A 20,962-nucleotide genomic window follows, 5' to 3' on the forward strand; every position below is an offset into this window, starting at 1 on the left:
CCAGATAAATTGGCCCAAAAACTCAAAAAACAGTTTCTTTTATTTAGGTACAAAGCTGAAGGTATATCTCTGTCGGCGCAGCTGACTGATACTTTCCTACTTGCTTTTTACTTATTTTTTCCATTTCATTACACCAATATTAGATTTACAGCTACAAAGGTTTATTCTATTGACTATAGTGTCTACTTACCTTCTAATTCCATAGATATAACTGATCGATAAACATTCAAATAATGCAATAACCAGCAATGGGAAATTTCCGGCAAAGCTGTCCATTAATTGAAATATATAACTGCCGGCACCATTTGCAAAAGACATTGATATTAGGCAACAGGAGAAGCATAGGCCCTACAAAATTGTACAAAGACATACATTTTCAAAAAAAAAATTGCTTCTATTGACCTGCACTTACCCCCACAATATATTCTTTGGGCAAGTTTGGTAGTAATTTCATATCAACCAATGATGTGACCACGCCTTCCAGTGTTCCGAATTGTGAATCAATACCCAATGTAAATAACATTAGGAAAAACAGCACAGCCCACAGCTGAGAACCGGGAAATTGATTGATGGCTTCGGTAAATATGATAAATGCCAAACCGGTGCCAGAAGCACTCTGAAAGTAAAAAATAAATATTTATTGAACAATTTTACAGAAAGTACGATTTTGATCTCTCCAAAATAATTAATATTTTATTTAAGGGGCTTACCTAAATAATTGCGTGTTGAGTGTGCGTTATTCGAAACAAAATACATGTATTTCAAATATAAATACATTATTTTCTTTTTGTTTTGAATAATGCACACGGAACACGCAATTATTTAGGTAATCCCCTAATTTTAGTGTTAGTCCACATCTACCTTTGTCAGTTTTCCTTGCGCCAATTGTCAGTTTGATGGAGAGAGTGATATGATAACACGTTGCCTCTCAACACCCTCTCTCACCAACAATCTGACAATTGGCGCAAGGAAAATTGTCTAATGTAGATTTCGACTTATAAAACAACAAAAATGTTTCATATATAGCTTATTTGCTACCTACTTACATTTGCCAACTCCCTTTCCAAATCACAAACCGGCAACGTTAAATTTTTATTCAATGCTATTAACTCTGCACGCTCTTCATTGCAACGATCAAATGTTGCCGTGGCTTTGAAACCAATAACCGAAAACACGACAACTCCCGCAAACATTGATGTGCCACAATTGGTTAATGAAACCAATATGGCATCACGATAACAATTATTATTGGCCGGGTTGTAGGAGCTAAAAGCGATTAGACCACCAAATGCCAAACCCAAGGAGAAGAAAATTTGGGTACCAGCCTCCAGCCACACAACAGGATCCAGCAGAGTTTCCCAGCGAGGTGTAAACAAGTGGGCCACACCATCAGAGGCACCTGGAAAAATAAAATCAATAAATTTAAAAATATTTTTTATTGCACTTCATTCTTAATTTTTATTTTAAACAAAGCCAATGTACGATTTAATATTTAATCACGAATTGACCCATCAACGTACCGTCATTGGTACAATTGGCCGAGCAAGACGTAAATGGAAGCGTCTATATCATTGGTTTCCCGCCGAACAAAATCGTTTGTATTCCGAAATGAATCGCATTTATAAAGAAGTTCAAGAGAAATACAATGAGGAGGAGTTTCAAAGGTATGCTCAGAAGCAACGTTTGAATGGGCGAATTTTTAAAGGAATTTCGAAAAAGGATGTTGGCGAAGGAGATGCTTGCAAACTAAAATTATATTATCCTGATACAGAGAAAAATATACGCCTTCCCGGATTTGATTATAGGGGAAAGTGCACGGATCCACGTTTTAAATGTCAACATTAGGGTATAAATTTGGCGGAAATATAGATTTTAATTGATTTTTTGTGGTTTTATAAATTGTATTTTATTTTTATCACTAGCAGACCCCGGTCCGCGTTGCTGGCCCGTCGTAATGAGTTTTAATGACAACTTTTTATGGACTTTATGCTTGACAATTCAAAAAAAGGTATTTTCTACCTCACTTCTTCGGTCCATTGTCAAACGGAGGAGGATTTTAAATTTATCAACAGATTTCGTCTGTAGCCTTTCTTTTCTCTCACGGACTTTGTTGGATGATTGATGCTGTTTAGGACTTATTATCGTTCAACGTTGTCTCGAAAATTAATTTGCAAGCCGATGCACTCATAAGTTTGGCAAATTTACTGATTATAAAACAATAGGCCCCCGAAATTCGTCTGCAAATATATAGTATTTTGGCCCACGGGACATTCCTGAACATTTTCTGAAAATTGCATGAAATTAGGTTCAGTAGTTTTAGAAAAATAATGTATTGAAAACAGTGGGCGTGTTCATCAGTTTTCAAGATATATTTAAAAAAGTGGCCGTAGTCGATATTTTGTCTCCAAATATGTACCTAGGGTACACACAACCCCATTGTCTCCCAAAATTTATGCTGATGTACTCATAAGTTTGACTTATACATATAGCGTTTAAAAAAAAAGGCGTGGGAAGGTACCCCACCTCCTACGAAATTCATAAAATATACATAACATTGGCATACATTGAGCTTTTGCTGCAAATTTGATAGAAATCGGTTCCGTAGTATTGGAGATATAAAATATTTCAAAACAGGCGTGGTCGGGTGTTTACGCCCCAAAGAAGTGCCTAAATTATAGTTTAATCCGTAAATTTTTAAACAGATACATGCGTAATTTTGCAAATATAGAGTTTTTTTAAATATCGCATAGGGGAGGTACCCCGCCCCTCTGGAATTCAATAAAATATGTAGCCTGTTTTCGTGGGGGATCCCTGTACATTCGCTGACAATTTCAGGAAAATCGGTTCAGTAAATATGCATAACAATGGCAGACATTGAGCTTTTGCCGCAAATTTTATTGAAATCGGTTCAGTAGTATTGGAGATATAACAAATTTAGAAAACAGGCGTGGTCGGTCTTTAGGCCCCAAAGAAGTACCTAAATTGTAGAATAATCCGTAAATTTTAATATGTAGCCTATTTTCACAGGTGCCATCGCTGTACATTCCCTGACAATTTCAGGAAAATCAGTTCAGTAGTTTTTTGTAAAAGTGGGCATGGTCAAATTTTCTTTACATAAAAACCTAAGTCAGGTTATGGCGAACATTTCACAAAAAGAATTATCCGAATCGGTCCAGCCGTTCTTAACTGATGCCATTACCAACGAACGACATTTGATTTTTATTTATAAAGATATAGCAATATAATAAATGTCCAAGCTGCAAATAAAACGAAAACGGCTTTAAGTGCTGGTCTGAACCCTCCATTTAAATCCCTCCATTAAGAGGACAACATGATGCTTCACGTAGTTGCTTTTTCCAAATGATTAATCATTTCTGAGAAACCAAGTACATCGGTGGGAATTTCAAATGGATTTCAAGTGTAGAAATATCTACTTAAATAACTACTAGAAAAGTTTCTGGCCTAATAATGAAAACTCGAATATTTACGATCAAACAAGTTTTATTGTTTTCTTAAGTAGTCACCAGCGTGATTTATACACTCTTTCGTGCGCTCAAACCAATTGTTCATTCACTTTTTCCACTCCGATTGAGACAACTCCAAAATATGGTTTTTGAACGGTTTCGCAGCATTGCCTGGCGACAAAAATTGTTGACCACGCCTTTTTTTCTTGATGGGCGGGAATCAAATGAAATCATTGGGTTCCAAGTTAGGGTTGTACGGCGGATGACCCATCAATTCCACGTTTTGTTCGGTCAAAAAGGCGCTGCACACTGGTCAAAACCACTGATCTAGCGGCGCTAAAATCAAAAAATCGAACTATAAAATTGAGAAAAGTTTTCCATTGTATCGATTACAGACACTTTGCAGACAAAGATTTTGTTTTTTCATTTTTGTTGTTGTAAATATTCACTCAGTTATTCACTATCAAATACAAGAGTTTTTGTTGCAACAGATTTTAAAAAAATTGTAAATTAAATAAATTCGTAATGAAACTGGACAAGATTTATTTTTAATTAATAGCAGAGGGTGTGATTTAAATTATAAAAATTACTTTGGGGTCTGGAGGTATTTAGTTATATAGCAATAAATTTTCAAAAAATTCAATTTTAAATTATTTCGAAATCGGTTCAAATTTGGATATAGCTCCCATATATATGTTCGCCCGATTTCACGAATTTGCTGCACCAAACACGCTATATACGTCCGATTTTGATGAAATTTGGAATGTTTGACTGAATTCGGTCTAGAAATAAGTCTGCCAAATTATATAGAAATCGGTTCAGATTTGGATATAGCTCCCATATATATTTTCGGCCGATTTCACGTATTTTCTGTACCAAACACGCTATATATTTCCGATTTCGATGAAATTTGGAATGTGTGACTGAATTCAGTCTAGAATAGCAGCACCCATATATATTTTCGGCTGATTTCGCGTATTTGCTGCTCCAAACACGCTATATAAGTCCGATTTAAATGATATTTGGAATGTGTGACTGAATTCGGTCTGGAAATAAATGTGCCAAATTATATCAAAATCGGTTAAGATCTGGATATAGCTCCGATTTATATTTTACATATTCACAGTGGTATAGGGTATCATATAGTCGGCCCCGCCCGACTTTGATCCTTTCCTTACTGGTTTATAGTGCTATAGGATGTCCATTTATCTACATACAAAGATTTAATTTGATCGATGCACTATTGTCGTTATTATCTACGATGAAAGTTGTAAAAAACGATCAGACGAAAATGTTCACAAGTAAATTCCATTTTTTTGCAAAGTGATTTTTTCAATTCACTGTAAACAACACAACAGAAAGTCGTATAACAAACCATTCTGAGTACGTATAGGCTAAAAACTGTCAAACTGTCTATACAAATTTTCAAATTGCGCCTGGCAACCCAAGGTGTTGCCTAGGCCAGATAGTTTTCGTACAGCCCTCGTATTATTCAGCTCAGAAACATGAGTGCTTCATTAAGCAGGAGAGGCGGTACTTGGAGCTCGGGTAAAAAATAACCAGTCAGTAAACATTCCTTTTCTACGTTAATTTCGTGGTCCAAAATAATGCCGAGGTATTTGGTTTCTAAAGGTAGCTCCAGGGTGACTCCATCAAGAGAAGCTTTTATTTGCAAAGACAGTATATTGTGATCTAAAGTCGTTGGGAAGTGTGAGACTTGACTTCACCGCTATGGAGATGTATGTCACAGTGACCTCCCTCCATAAAGCCGGAATGAACGAAAGACAAGTTCTGAAAATGTATTCCAGATGTGGTATCAATGCATTATGTACCATTGCAGGAATAATACTATTTGGATCGGGTGATTTAAAAGGTTCGAAGATGCTTATTGTCCATAATATTTTTGGACGACCTATGATTTCTTCGATTACACTGACTGGTGTACGTTTGGAACGCTCTCCTGCATCCGTGCAGTTGGGGGAAGTCGGAGATTGGCTAGGAGATCCAATAGTTTGGTGATAATGATACTGCCAATGGAGTTGGTGTACTTCGAAATTACCCTCTAGAATCTTGCTACGTCCTTTACTCCCTTTATCGATTCACTAAAGCAGATCCAAGATTTTCTTTCAGCCTTATTTATGTCACTGTATAGCTTATTGACAGATACCTTGCAGTTCTCCCAATCTGTGGACAGAACTTGATTTAAATTTGAGAGGACTTTCACGATATGTCAAGATTGGACCACTAACAGTCACTCTTTCCATAGTTATTATGCCCATCAGCCATTTTCGTTGGTTACCATATGCTTTTCTAGAAGCTTTGGACCATTATGGCTGGAAGCATGGACTTGCCAACAGAAAACATTACATCGATGTACGCAGGTCAACGAAAGGTTCGTTTAATCTGCTCTCAAGGGAAATAAAAAGTCATCTGAGTTCAAACTTGTTCAGGTTCATGATTTCCTGTAGCGAGAATGAATAAACTTTTTCCTAACAATGCCAAAAATAAGGTTCATTCCATTTGGTTATTAAAAAAGCCGCTCCATGGGGGCTATATCGAAACGTGGACCTAAAAGACTAAATACCAAATTTCAGCATTTTCGGTGAGTTGCTGTGGCCAAAACCTTCAAAATACCGATGATCGGGAGGTAATATGAAGGCGACATTTTTCTGGGAGAAAGTTATATACCCCAACGAAGGCTATGTACCAAATTTCAGTCTTTTCGGTGTGATGTGAGGCTAAAACCTTTTAAATAAATCGAAAATCGGGAGGTACCGTTCTATGGGGGCTATACTAAGGCGTGGACGTATACCGACAAATTTCATATGGAACATTTAATACACCAAATTAAGACCAAATTCCAACTTTCAGCCATTTCGGTGGAATATTGAGGCCACAACCATCAAAATACGGGAAATATGGAGGAACCGTTCTATGGGGGCTATACTAGGTCGTTGACCTATACCGACAAATTTTATTTGGTACGTTTAATACCTCAAATGAAGACCAAATTTCAGCCATTTCGCTCGAATATTGAGGCCACAACCTTAAAAATACCGGAAATACGGAGGTACTGTTGTATGGGGGATATACTAAGGCGTGGACCTCTACCGAAAAGTTTCTGGGGTGATGTTTTAAATACCAAATTTCAAATTTCATTTCTGAGGAATAGTGAGGCCACAACCTGCAAAATACCGAAAATCGGGAAGTACCGTTCCATGGGGGCAATATAAAGGCGTAAAATTTCTGGGGAAAGTTTTGCTGACATTTTGAAGCCAGATTTTAAGTGTTTTTAGAAATTTTCTACTAATTTCGTTCCGCAAACAGGTTTTTCAAAAAATCGTATATAGGATTGTAGTTCTCGCGATTCTGAGTTATTTGATATGTGTTTTGAATGTAGCCTACACAGCTTCACAGAAATATGCATCCAAATACGAAAATTTTGTGCGAACATTTTTCTAAAAATCATATTTTTCGGGCCTAATTTTTACAATTGTCATTCAATTTACTCGTACTTGATTGCAAATATAAGATTTTTACGTTGTGGATCTAATAAATCTTTACTCGTGAAATTCCATCTACTAAAACGCGAGATACGAGAAATTCCAAGGTAGGAAAATCACCTAAAATTGTTTTCGAAAATATCGCGCATTTTATCGCGTATTCTGGGGGCCGCGGCCGGCCGTTTCTACTGCAACGAACAAAACGATTTTGATAACTACGCGATTTGCACATATTTTAATAATGCATATAAGCGGTTTATTTGAACTCTATTTCCGTTTAAAATGTCTAACGATTTATTTCATCAACCCGATAACTTTCCTCAATGGGAAACCTTTTATGTGAATGTAGATAAAGCAAAATCCGCCCATTTTCTTGGGAGTTTCAAGAAAAATAAAAGAAGTACTCCTACAGAATTTTTCCAATATTTTCAACTCTAGAATGTGAACACTATTATTCCAAACCAAAATTTGTTGTTTGTAACACAAATACGTGTTTATTTTGGCTATATTATCCTAACTACTATCCCGCTGATTATAAGTTTGGTCTCGTTTTATTCCCCGTGGAGTCTTTATTTAAAACTGTTATTTTTTTGTAATTTTTGACGGGTAAATGGACCAAAATTTTTAATGAATTCGGATTACGTTTAACATTTTGTAAATTTTTGTAAATTCCGCGAATACTGAGTAATATTTTACAAATATTATGCAATCTACTTAATGACGTCACTTCGTGATAACTTTTTAGTGACAATTGTGGTCAATAAAATAATTAGCGTTTTTAAAATATTTTTTTCTTAAAAGCAGAAATAAAACCGCGATAACATTTGTCCGCAACAACCAAAAATTTGCTCGCGAACGGATTTGTACTGCGGAATTTTTTTCTTAATCTATGTACCAAAAATCGTTAATGTAGCGCGAAAAGAAAAAAAATCATTTTTTTGGAAATGGAATATGAAATAATTGGCAACATTTCCCATATACCCTCAGCCCATGTGAATTGAAACTTTCATCTACAATCAGATCGAATGTATTTAGAGTTTTTTTCAGTATTTTGAGGCCTTTTTTGGACATTTAAACTTGCCGACGAAACTATGGATTAGGATTAAAGTTCAAAAGTGTTGCAGAGGAGGTACTTAAAGGAATGGACCGACATAGTCCATTATGGAAGTGGATCTTATATTGGGAGTTATATCTTTTCGATTGATATCGCACACACTAGTCATTTCAGTGGGTCATCGTATAACTTCAGTTAAAGTAAACTGGGACAAAATATTAGGAGATCCAAAGTTTGGCCCAAATTTGTTCAAGAGATTTCATGCGTCCCATTAAGGTGACATTTTATAAATATTCGGTGGAAGTACCGGAAGTTGTGGACCAGTATTGCATATCTTCGAAACTATGACAAATTATAATGATGACCAAATTTTGGACCAACTCGCTTGATCAGGTTGAGAGTTATCGTGCCACTTCATACGGTGCCATAGGGGGTTTTTACACCTTTCGGGCTGTTTTCTCATGAAGAGTGGACTTGCCCCTGAAAAAACGTTTACCGTCGTAATTGAGGCAGCGAATGCAAATTGCTTTAACCAAGATCAAAATGATTAGAGAGCAGGTCTTAAAGTGGACTTATCCATAATTTTGTGTGATAGGTACCCGAAGGAGTGGACAAATATAGAAATTATTCGAAACTGATCTATATCTGGTTGATATATTAGGATGTGTGAAGTACGTATCAAATCGGTCACTCCCTTCAAGAGTTATAGTGCGAACAATTTTCCGAACATTTTTGAACTTTTGTGGGGGAGGTACCTTGAGGAGTCGACCGATATGTCTGATCGTCGAACTTAAATTATGTTTGGACAAAATAAAAATACAAACATTGTTCAAAAACATCCCATACGGGACAAGGGAGACTTCTCTCATATCAATGAGTGCACCCCGATTCATATTTACCTCAATGATATGGGACCTACTATTTATCGCCAAGTCCGAACGGCGTGTCTAAAGACACCACTTGTGGAGAAGTTTTTCAAAGCTGAAATACTCAGGAAATGTCGCCAACATTACTGAGGGGTTTTCTACCACAGTTGAAAAATGTTGTTGATGTTGCCTGACCGGGGAATCTAACCCCCGACCTTCTGCGTGCAAGGCGGGCGTGCATACCATTGCACCACGGTGGCACCCGTTTTTTTTTTGCCACTGCCACGCAATCTTCTCAGGAAGTATGGGCTTGCCCCTGATGAAACTTGTACCATCGTATGGGGAGCAGTGAATACAAGTTGTTACAACCAAAATTAAAGAGATTCGAGAGCAGGTCCTAAACTGAACTTTTCCGAAGTGTTGTGTGTGAGCTACCCGAAGGAGTGAACCGATTAAGCCAATATTGAAACGTCATCTAAGTCTGGTAGAAATTTCACGATGTGCAAAGTATGGACTAAATCGGTTACACCCTTCATTTTCGAACTTTTGTGGGGAGGTACCGGAAGGAGTGGACCGATATAACCCATCTTCGAACTTAAACTAAGTTTGGACAAAATATCACGAAAGCCAAATGTTGGACCAAATCGGTTCATCTGTCCGAGAGTTATCGTGCGCACCAGCCAGACAGACAGACGGACGGACATTGCTAAATCGACTCCAAATTGTTTGAAACGGATTTCTTCCAAACATACTTGGGGTCTAAAACGATTATTTTGATGAGGCACATTTTGCCCGTATGAAAGTGTATATACCCTGAGGGTATAAAAATTGTGAGCTGTATCTGGATTTCAACCGACGGACGGACGGACAGTCAGACGGACATGGTTTTATCGACTTAGAATTTTACCCTCATCAAGAATATATACTTTATAGGGTCTCCGATGAATATTTCGATGTGTTACAAACGGAATGACAATTTTAATTATACCCTCCATATTATGGTGGAAAAAAGAAATGCTCAAAAAATAATTTCCTGTTGCACGAATGAATGACCTTTTGCCAATTAATAACGTGTGGATTTAAACCTTGTTTTGAGTTATATGTATATGTGCCTAAAGTGACGCCAAAAAATGTTCAAAATAGTTCATATATAAAAACTTTAACAGCTGCGTTAAGTTTTTTTATCGAATCACCTAATAATTAAGATTTTATCTAATCTTGGGCAAAGGCTCATTCAAATATGATATAGGGATATGAGGTCGTAAAAAAGTCTCATCACCACCATATTTCTTTCGAATTTATGATGTTTACAAAAAACTGGAGTTGGGATACTCAAAACTTCCAAATTTGGACAATATTCTAAAACGCATTTTACACTTAAAACAGGTGCTTTGGGAGTTTACGTCATTCATTTGACAGATATTGTATGGAATTGACAACTTAAATGATGCATGTTTTATAAAACATGTTAAATGTAAAATGGTAAAAGTAAATTGGTATATTTTTTTTAATCCACGATAGTTGTATGTAGTTTCATATATTTTTGTTTTTAAATCCACGAATGAAGACTATTCATTTCTGAAAAAAATATATATAAAATCCGCATTTGATGGTCTGAAGATCAATTCTCATTTAATAAACTATTGGTTGATAAAACACATTTTTTAATTTCTAAAATACAATTTTCAAAAAATCCACGTTTGATGCAGGTTCATGAACAAATATTTGTTAAAAATCTACGTGTAATGGAGGTCCGTAAAAACATTTTTTTTTTAAATCCACATTTAAAGTATGTCCATGAAAAAAATACTTCTTAAAAATCGACGTCCGATGTAAATCTATAAAACAATCTACGAAAAAATATTTTTTGTAAAAATAAATGCCTGATTTTTCTTCTCATTACAGGACACACACACGATTTTAGTTTCTTCAAGATTTTAGCTACATACATACTTCTACCAAAATTGTCACATGATTGAGCCTCATGCTTCTGTAAATCCCTTAGATCACCTCCTGTCAGAAAGTTAACATACATATGTACGTATGCATGAATATATGTACGTAAGTCCATATTTTTGTATTGCCCGTTATCTATTATCACAATTTTCTGTTACTAGTTATAACTTTTTACGCGTGAATATAAAAAAGCCTCACTCACTCAAAACTGCTTCATTTAAAAGCCATTGTCTTCTTCGTAATATCTAATATCCATAAAATACTCATCACTCGCTCTAAAACTCTTTTAATTTGTTATTTGGTCAGAGTAAATCGACCCATATATCATTCACAATTTAAATTTTGAAAACTATAAGTCGATTATTTACTCACCCTTTAATGTAATGCCACGAAAGAAAAATATTATCAATACCACATATGGGAATATGGCTGTGATGTAGACAATTTTACCCGATGATGTTAGGCCCTGAACCATGCAGATGTAGACCAGGAACCATGATACCATTAACGCAATGGCAATATGATAATTGAAATTTTCCGGTTGATTAACGCTTTCCGAGCACTGTAATGTGGTGCGATACCAATAATATTGGGTTGGTGATGATGCCTGAAATAGTCGCCATACAACACCAAAGAAAAAATGAAAAAGAACAAGAAAGCATAGTCATACATATGTAGTAAATTTGTAAGAACACAGATTGTAAAAATATACTCAAGGGAATATTAAAAGCTAATCCATTCTATGATGGGAGGTAGGAGGGGGTTAGCACAAGACACAATAACACTTTTCTTTTTTTCTTCTTTGACTTCATTTCACTTCTTACCACACATTCTGGCTCATGATCATAAGTATAATTGGCATAAAGACGTGTTGGACATTCCGCCCAAGGCAGTGGTGATTCGAAACTATGCAACAAGTAAATGAGGCACCAGGCTATTATCGTATTATAGTACAATGCCACTATGTAACTGACGACAGCCGATGAGATGCCAATGCCCCCCAAATAGGGTGATACTTGACTCCATACACCAATGGCTCCTTTACGTAGTCGTTGGCCAATGGCCAATTCCAAATAGAAGATGGGTATGCCTTGTATGCACAGCATAATAAAGTAGGGCACCAGAAATGCACCACCCCCATTCTTTTGTGCCAGATATGGAAAACGCCAAACATTACCAAGGCCGACAGCATAACTAAAAAGAAATTGTTGAAAGATGCATTTAGTTTTTTGTTGTTTAGAGGAATGTCTACGCATGCATATGTTTGTGTAAGTGTGTATGTGCATGAAACATTAAAATGTTTGTGTTCACATTGAACGAAAATATTTGTTTTTAATATGTTTTTTTTTTTTTTTTTTTTTTTTTTGCTTGAGGAATTCAAGATGCAGCTACGCAAATTGCTACTGGAATGGGAACATCGATATGTAGATCTCTTGATCTTTTAGCCCAACCAACTGGTAAATTGGTCCTTGAAAACATATTCTTTAAAAAAATCCACGTTTGATGGCCTATTGGTCCTTGAAAAAGTATTCTTTAAAAAAATCCACGTTTGATGGTCTATTGGTCCTTGAAAAAGTATTCTTTATAAAATCCACGTTTAATGGTCTATTGGTCCTTGAAAAAATATTCTTTATAAAATCCACGTTTAATGGTCTATTGGTCCTTGAAAAAATATTCTTTATAAAATCCACGTTTAATGGTCTATTGGTCCTTGAAAAAATATTCTTTATAAAATCCACGTTTAATGGTCTATTGGTCCTTGAAAAAATATTCTTTATAAAATCCACGTTTAATGGTCTATTGGTCCTTGAAAAAATATTCTTTATAAAATCCACGTTTAATGGTCTATTGGTCCTTGAAAAAATATTCTTTATAAAATCCACGTTTGATGGTCTATTGGTCCTTGAAAAAATATTCTTTAAAAAAATCCACGTTTAATGGTCTATTGGTCCTTGAAAAAATATTCTTTATAAAATCCACATTTAAGTCTATTGGTCCTTGAAAAAATATTCTTTATAAAATCCACATTTCATGGTCTATTGGTCCTTGAAAAAATATTCTTCATAAAATCCACATTTCATGGTCTATTGGTCCTTGAAAAAATATTCTTCATAAAATCCACATTTAATGGTCTATTGGTCCATGAAAAAATATTCTTTATAAAATCCACGTATGATAGTCTATTGGTCCTTGAAAAAATATTCTTTATAAAATCTACGTTTAATGGTCTATTGGTCCTTGAAAAAATATTCTTTATAAAATCCACGTTTAATGGTCTATTGGTCCTTGAAAAAATATTCTTTATAAAATCCACGTTTAATGGTCTATTGGTCCTTGAAAAAATATTCTTTATAAAATCTACGTTTAATGGTCTATTGGTCCTTGAAAAAATATTCTTTATAAAATCCACGTTTAATGGTCTATTGGTCCTTGAAAAAATATTCTTTATAAAATCCACGTTTGATGGTCTATTGGTCCTTGAAAAAATATACTTTATAAAATCCACGTTTGATGGTCTATTGGTCCTTGAAAAAAATATTCTTTATAAAATCCACGTTTGATGGTCTATTGGTCCTTAAAAAAATATTCTTTATAAAATCCACGTTTGATGGTCTATTGGTCCTTGAAGAAAATATACTTTATAAAATCTACGTTTGATGGTCTATTGGTCCTTGAAAAAATATTCTTTATAAAATCCACGTTTGATGGTCTATTGGTTCTTGAAAAAATATTCTTTATAAAATCCACGTTTGATGGTCTATTGGTCCTTGAAGAAAATTCTTTATAAAATCCACGTTTAATGGTCTATTGGTCCTTAAAAAAATATTCTTTATAAAATCCACGTTTGATGGTCTATTGGTCCTTGAAGAAAATCTATATTAATAAAAGAGTAGAGTGACTGATTCACTGACTGACTGATTGACTGATTGATTCATCAACGCCCAGACGAAACGGCTGAAGCTAGAATCCTGAAATTTTGGGTGTGGATCACTCTTGGTCCGAAGGGGTCAGATAAGGCTGGGTTTTTTGAAATTCGATCTGGAAGGGTACTAAAAGTACTAAAAGGTACTAAATATGGTACCGTTTGTATTTGGCGAACCGGTAGAGCTAGAACTTTGAAATTTGGAATGAAGGTCACTGATGGAGAGTTAGAAAGGTGTACCAAAGGTTTTTTGGAAATTCGAACTATAAGTGTACGAAAAGTACTAAAAGTTACTAAATTTAGTACTATTTGGTATTACGTGAACGGATAGAGCTAAAATCTTGAAATTTGGAATGAAAATCAAGGTTAAGAAGATAAGTTGATATAAGGAGGTGGTTTTGAAAATGTGTACTCATTTGTACGAATAGTACTAAATGGTACTAAATTTGGTACAATTTGAATTTGGGCGAACCGATAAAGTTGGAATTCTGAAATTTAGAATTACTATTACTGTTGGAGCGTAGGTTTGAGATATGAAGGTAGTTTTCGAAATTAGTACATATGGGTACGAAAGGTACTAAATAGTACCAAATAAGGTACAATTTGGATTTGGGGGAACGGATGGAACTTGAATCCTGAAATTTAGAATTAGGATTACTGTCGGAGTGTAGGATAGAGGTATTTTGGAAATTCGTACTTTTGGGTACGAAAAGTACTAAATGGTACCAAATTTGGTACAATATGAATTTAAGTGATCGGATAGAGCTGGAATGGTGAAATTTGGAATTATGATTACTATTGGAGTGTGGGATTGGGATACTTTTGGAAATTCGTACTTATGGCAACGAAAAGTACTAAATGGTACCACATTTGGTACAATTTGGATTTGGGTGATCGGATACATTTGGAATCCTGAAATTCGAAATTAAGATTACTTTTGGAGAGTTGGATAGAGGTAGGTTTGGAAATTCGGACCTATGGGAACAAAAGGTACTAAATGGTACTAAATTTGGTACAATTTGGATTACGGTGACCGGATGCAGCTGTAATTCTGAAATTTGGAATTAAGATTACTGTTGGCGTGTAGGATTGAGGTAGTTGTGGATATTCGTACTCGTGGGTACGAATAGTACTAAATAGTACCAAATTTGGTACAATTTGGATTTGGGTGAACGGATATAGCTGAAATTCCGAGATTTGGAATAAGGAGTACTATTGGAGTGTAGGATTGATAAAGTTTTGGAAATTTTTAGTTATGGGTAGGAAAAGTACTAAATAGTACTAAATTTGGTACAGTTTAGATTTCAATGATAGGATACATTTGGAATCGTGAAATTCAGAATTAAAATTGCTGCTGGTGTGTTTATAGAGGTAGGTTTGGAAATTCGTACTTTGGATACGAAAAGTACTAAATGGTACCAAATTTGGATTTGAGTTATCGGATGTATCTGGAATCCTGAAATTCGGAATTAAGCTTATTGTTTGAACATAGCACTGAGGTAGTTTTGAAAATTTGTACTTATGTGTACGAAAGTACTAAATGGTACCAAATCTGGTACAATTTTGATTTGGGTGAACGCATATAGGTGGAATCCCGATTTTCGGAATAAGGATTACTGTTGGCGTGTAGGATTGATGAAGTTTTTGATATTTTTAGTTATGGATACGAAAAGTACTAAATGGTACCAAATTTTAATTTATGTGATCGGATACATTTGGAATCCTGAATTTCGGAATTACGATTACTGTACGAGTGTTGAAAGAGGTAGGTTTGGAAATTCGTACTTTGGATACGAAAAGTACTAAATGGTATCAAATTTGGTACAATTTGGATTACGGTTATCGGATGCAGCTGAAACCCAGAAATTTGGAATTAAGATTACTGATGGCGTGTAAGATTGAGGTAGTTGTAGAAATTCGTACTCATGGTTACGAAAGTACTAAATGGTACCAAATTTGGTACAGTTTGCATTTGGGGAGCTGGAATCTCGAGATTTGGAATAAGGAGTACTGTTGGAAATTTGTAGTTATGTGTAGGAAAAGTACTAAATTTGATACAATTTGGATATCAGTGAAAGGACACATTTGGAATCGTGAAATTCGGAATTAAAATTGATGTTGTAGTGTTGATAGAGATAGGTTTAGAAATTCGTACTTTGGATACGAATAGTACTAAATGGTACCAAATTTGGATTTGAGTGATCGGATATATCGGAATCCTGAAATTCGGAATTAAGCTTATTGTTTGAACATAGCACTGAGGTAGTTTTGAAAATTTTTATTTATGGGTACGGTTTGGAATTAATACCTGTTGAATTGTAGGATTGATAAAGTTTTGGAAATTTTTAGTTATGGGTAGGAAAAGTACTAAATAGTACTAAATTTGGTACAATTTGGATTTGAGCGAACGGATAGAGCTGGAATCAAGAAATTTGGAATTAAGATTACTGTTGGAGTGTGGGATTGAGATATGGAAGTAGTTTTGGAAATTCGTACTTATGAGTACGAAAAGTACTAAATTTGGTACAATTTGGATTTGAGCGAACGGCTAGAGCTGGAATCTTGAAGTTTGGAATTAAGATTACTGTTGGGGTGTAGGATTGAGGAAGTTTTGGAAGTTCGTACTTATATGTACGAAAAGTACTAAACGGTACTAAATTTGGTACAACTTGGATTTGAGCGACTTAAAAAAAATAAGAAAAAAAATATTTGTATTATATTGGTCGCTAACATTCGGAAAACGAATTAGCAAATAAAGAAGAAGAAGAGGTACGAAATGGTTCCATGTATGGTACAATTTTGTATTGGATGAACGGATAGATCTGGATTCGTGAGATTTGGAATTATGATTACTGTTATCATTTGCTTATAACGTGAGATTTAAGAAATATAAACCATAAATATACGAAAAGTTCTAAATGGCACAGGTTTTGGTACAATTTGTTATTGTGTAAAGGGAATTTTGAAATAATAGGAGGAGGTTCGTATTTATGTATTTACATGAAAGTACTAAATAGTTCTATAATTGGTTTTTGGGGGAAGAGATAGAGCTGCAAGTGAGGATGGCGGTTGTTGGGTTAGGCCATATTTGCGCTGAGAACCTCAATTAAAATATCTCAAAAAATGTGGATTTATCTTGATGTGTAGGCGTGACGAAAATCGGACTAAAGTGGTACGTATTAGTACACAAAATGTTTCCATGTTCACCATTCTATATTATATATTATTTATTTGTTTTGTATATTTAACGCATACGAAGTAGCGGGCACTTTGCTAGTTCTTTATAAAATCTACGTTTAATGGTCTATTGGTCCTTAAAAAAATATTCTTTATAAAATCCACGTTTGATGGTCTATTGGTTCTTGAAAAAATATTCTTTATAAAATCCACGTTTAATGGTCTATGGGTCCTTGAAAAAATATTCTTTATAAAATCCACGTTTAATGGTCTATTGGTCCTTGAAAAAATATTCTTTATAAAATCCACGTCCTTGAAAAAATATTCTTTATAAAATCCACGTTTAATGGTCTATTGGCCCTTGAAAAGATATTCTTTATAAAATCCACGTTTAATGGTCTATTGGTCCTTGAAAAAATATTCTTTATAAAATCCACGTTTAATGGTCTATTGGTCCTTGAAAAAATATTCTTTATAAAATCCACGTTTAATGGTCTATTGGTCCTTGAAAAAATATTCTTTATAAAATCCACGTTTAATAGTCTATTGGTCCTTGAAAAAATATTCTTTATAAAATCCACGTTTAATGGTCTATTGGTCCTTGAAAAAATATTCTTTATAAAATCCACGTTTAATGGTCTATTGGTCCTTGAAAAAATATTCTCTATAAAATCCACGTTTAATGGTCTATTGGTCCTTGAAAAAATATTCTTTATAAAATCCACGTTTAATGGTCTATTGGTCCTTGAAAAAATATTCTTTATAAAATCCACGTTTAATGGTGTATTGGTCCTTGAAAAAATATTCTTTATAAAATCCACGTTTAATGGTCTATTGGTCCTTGAAAAAATATTCTTTATAAAATCCACGTTTAATGGTCTATTGGTCCTTGAAAAAATATTCTTTATAAAATCCACGTTTAATGGTGTATTGGTCCTTGAAAAAATATTCTTTATAAAATCCACGTTTAATGGTCTATTGGTCCTTGAAAAAATATTCTTTATAAAATCCACGTTTAATGGTGTATTGGTCCTTGAAAAAATATTCTTTATAAAATCCACGTTTAATGGTCTATTGGTCCTTGAAAAAATATTCTTTATAAAATCCACGTTTAATGGTGTATTGGTCCTTGAAAAAATATTCTTTATAAAATCCACGTTTAATGGTGTATTGGTCCTTGAAAAAATATTCTTTATAAAATCCACGTTTAATGGTCTATTGGTCCTTGAAAAAATATTCTTTATAAAATCCACGTTTAATGGTGTATTGGTCCTTGAAAAAATATTCTTTATAAAATCCACGTTTAATGGTCTATTGGTCCTTGAAAAAATATTCTTTATAAAATCCACGTTTAATGGTGTATTGGTCCTTGAAAAAATATTCTTTATAAAATCCACGTTTAATGGTCTATTGGTCCTTGAAAAAATATTCTTTATAAAATCCACGTTTAATGGTCTATTGGTCCTTGAAAAAATATTCTTTATAAAATCCACGTTTAATGGTGTATTGGTCCTTGAAAAAATATTCTTTATAAAATCCACGTTTAATGGTCTATTGGTCCTTGAAAAAATATTCTTTATAAAATCCACGTTTAATGGTCTATTGGTCCTTGAAAAAATATTCTTTATAAAATCCACGTTTAATGGCTAATTGGTCCTTGAAAAATATTCTTTATAAAATCCACGTTTAATGGTCTACTGGTCTTTGAAAAAATATTCTTTATAAAATCCACGTTTAATGGTCTATTGATCCTTGAAAAAATATTAAAAAAATATTCTTTATAAAATCCACGTTTAATGGTCTATTGGTCCTTGAAAAAATATTAAAAAAATATTCTTTATACAATCTTTAATGGTCTATTGGTCCTTGAAAAATATTCTTTATAAAATCCACGTTTAATGGTCTATTGGTCCTTGAAAAATATTCTTTATAAAATCCACGTTTAATGGTCTATTGGTCCTTGAAAAATATTCTTTATAAAATCCACGTTTAATGGTCTATTGGTCCTTGAAAAATATTCTTTATAAAATCCACGTTTAATGGTCTATTGGTCCTTGAAAAATATTCTTTATAAAATCCACGTTTAATGGTCTATTGGTCCTTGAAAAATATTCTTTATAAAATCCACGTTTAATGGTCTATTGGTCCTTGAAAAATTTCTTTATAAAATCCACGTTTAATGGTCTATTGGCCCTTGAAAAATATTCTTTATAAAATCCACGTTTAATGGTCTATTGGTCCTTGAAAAATATTCTTTATAAAATCCACGTTTAATGGTCTATTGGTCCTTGAAAAATATTCTTTATAAAATCCACGTTTAATGGTCTATTGGTCCTTGAAAAAATATTCTTTATAAAATCCACGTTTAATGGTCTATTGGTCCTTGAAAAAATATTCTTTATAAAATCCACGTTTAATGGTCTGTTGGTCCTTGAAAAATATTCTTTAAAAAATCCACGTTTAATGGTCTATTGGTCCTTGAAAAAATATTCTTTAAAAAATCCACGTTTAATGGTCTATTGGTCCTTGAAAAAATATTAAAAAAAATATTCTTTATAAAATCCACGTTTAATGGTCTATTGGTCCTTGAAAAATATTCTTTATAAAATCCACGTTTAATGGTCTATTGGTCCTTGAAAAATATTCTTTATAAAATCCACGTTTAATGGTCTATTGGTCCTTGAAAAATATTCTTTATAAAATCCACGTTTAATGGTCTATTGGTCCTTGAAAAATTTCTTTATAAAATCCACGTTTAATGGTCTATTGGCCCTTGAAAAATATTTTTTATAAAATCCACGTTTAATGGTCTATTGGTCCTTGAAAAATATTCTTTATAAAATCCACGTTTAATGGTCTATTAGTCCTTGAAAAAATATTCTTTATAAAATCCACGTTTAATGGTCTATTGGTCCTTGAAAAAATATTCTTTATAAAATCCACGTTTAATGGTCTATTGGTCCTTGAAAAAATATTCTTTATAAAATCCACGTTTAATGGTCTGTTGGTCCTTGAAAAATATTCTTTAAAAAATCCACGTTTAATGGTCTATTGGTCCTTGAAAAAATATTCTTTATAAAATCCACGTTTGATGGTCTATTGGTCCTTGAAAAAATATTCTTTATAAAATCCACGTTTAATGGTCTATTGGTCCTTGAAAAAATATTCTTTATAAAATCCACGTTTAGTGGTCTATTGGTCCTTGAAAAAATATTCTTTATAAAATCCACTTTTAATGGTCTATTGGTCCTTTGAAAAATATTCTTTATAAAATCCACGTTTAATAGTCTATTGGTCCTTGAAAAAATATTCTTTATAAAATCCACATTTGATGGTCTATTGGTCCTTGAAAAAATATCCTTTATAAAATCCACATTTGATGGTCTTTTAGTCCTTGAAAAATATTTTTTAAAAAATCCACGCTTGATGGTCTTTTGGTCCTTGAAAATAAAAAGGCTTCGGTTGACGGTCTGTTGATCTAAAAAATAATTGCAACTTTCGCTTTAAAAAATCAAACATTCAATCCCTCTCTTAATTGAATTTGTTGTTGATCTTTTCCCTTTTTTGTCTAAAAGTTTTCAATTGAGCCCGACACATATCCTCACTAACGACTTGCTACAAACTTTATTTTCCCAGTTGTTTGTCTTGCTGTCATTCACATTTGAATATTCATAATTTGTGCTGCTTCTACTTACCCTATTGTGGCCAGTAAAAACATTATTTTACTATCCCAACTTTCACGTTCTTCACCCTCTTTTTCACCTTCCACAATATCCGCTGGGGCACTTTCAATGGCTGCCACCAATTCGGCCACAGCTTTAGTCGTGCTGACCTCTGTGTCCTCAACCTCAGAGGATTCATCGAAGGCATCGGACATAAATGCTTGATTTGTTGCCCCATACATGGGTGTGTGATGGGCGACATGATGCGTACCATGATGTGTGCCACGATGACTGCCTGCGCTACTTGTGCTGTGTTCGGAAACTAAACGACCACGCAACTCCTGGTCACCATGGTTC

General features: G+C 34.0%; 1 protein-coding gene across 4 annotated transcripts in view; it reads right to left on the reverse strand.

Annotated features, from left to right (window-relative positions):
• LOC141398036 (sodium-dependent neutral amino acid transporter B(0)AT3) overlaps positions 1–20,962 on the reverse strand; it is an 82,011-nt gene that overhangs the window by 21,413 nt on the left and 39,636 nt on the right. For all 4 annotated transcript variants that reach the window (XM_073975141.1, XM_073975137.1, XM_073975140.1 and 1 more), the window contains 6 exons: positions 20,639–20,946; positions 11,668–12,037; positions 11,216–11,450; positions 1,047–1,399; positions 413–616; positions 191–348 (listed from right to left, as the gene is read on the reverse strand). In XM_073975141.1, coding sequence (XP_073831242.1) covers positions 191–348; positions 413–616; positions 1,047–1,399; positions 11,216–11,450; positions 11,668–12,037; positions 20,639–20,847 — 1,529 coding nt within the window. In that variant the 5' untranslated portion in view covers positions 20,848–20,946. The remainder of the gene's footprint in view (positions 1–190; positions 349–412; positions 617–1,046; positions 1,400–11,215; positions 11,451–11,667; positions 12,038–20,638; positions 20,947–20,962) is intronic.

The sequence above is a fragment of the Musca autumnalis genome, unplaced genomic scaffold (genome assembly GCF_047663935.1).
Source record: "Musca autumnalis isolate F117 unplaced genomic scaffold, ASM4766393v1 scaffold_3, whole genome shotgun sequence".
NCBI classification, from domain to species: Eukaryota; Metazoa; Arthropoda; class Insecta; order Diptera; family Muscidae; genus Musca; species Musca autumnalis.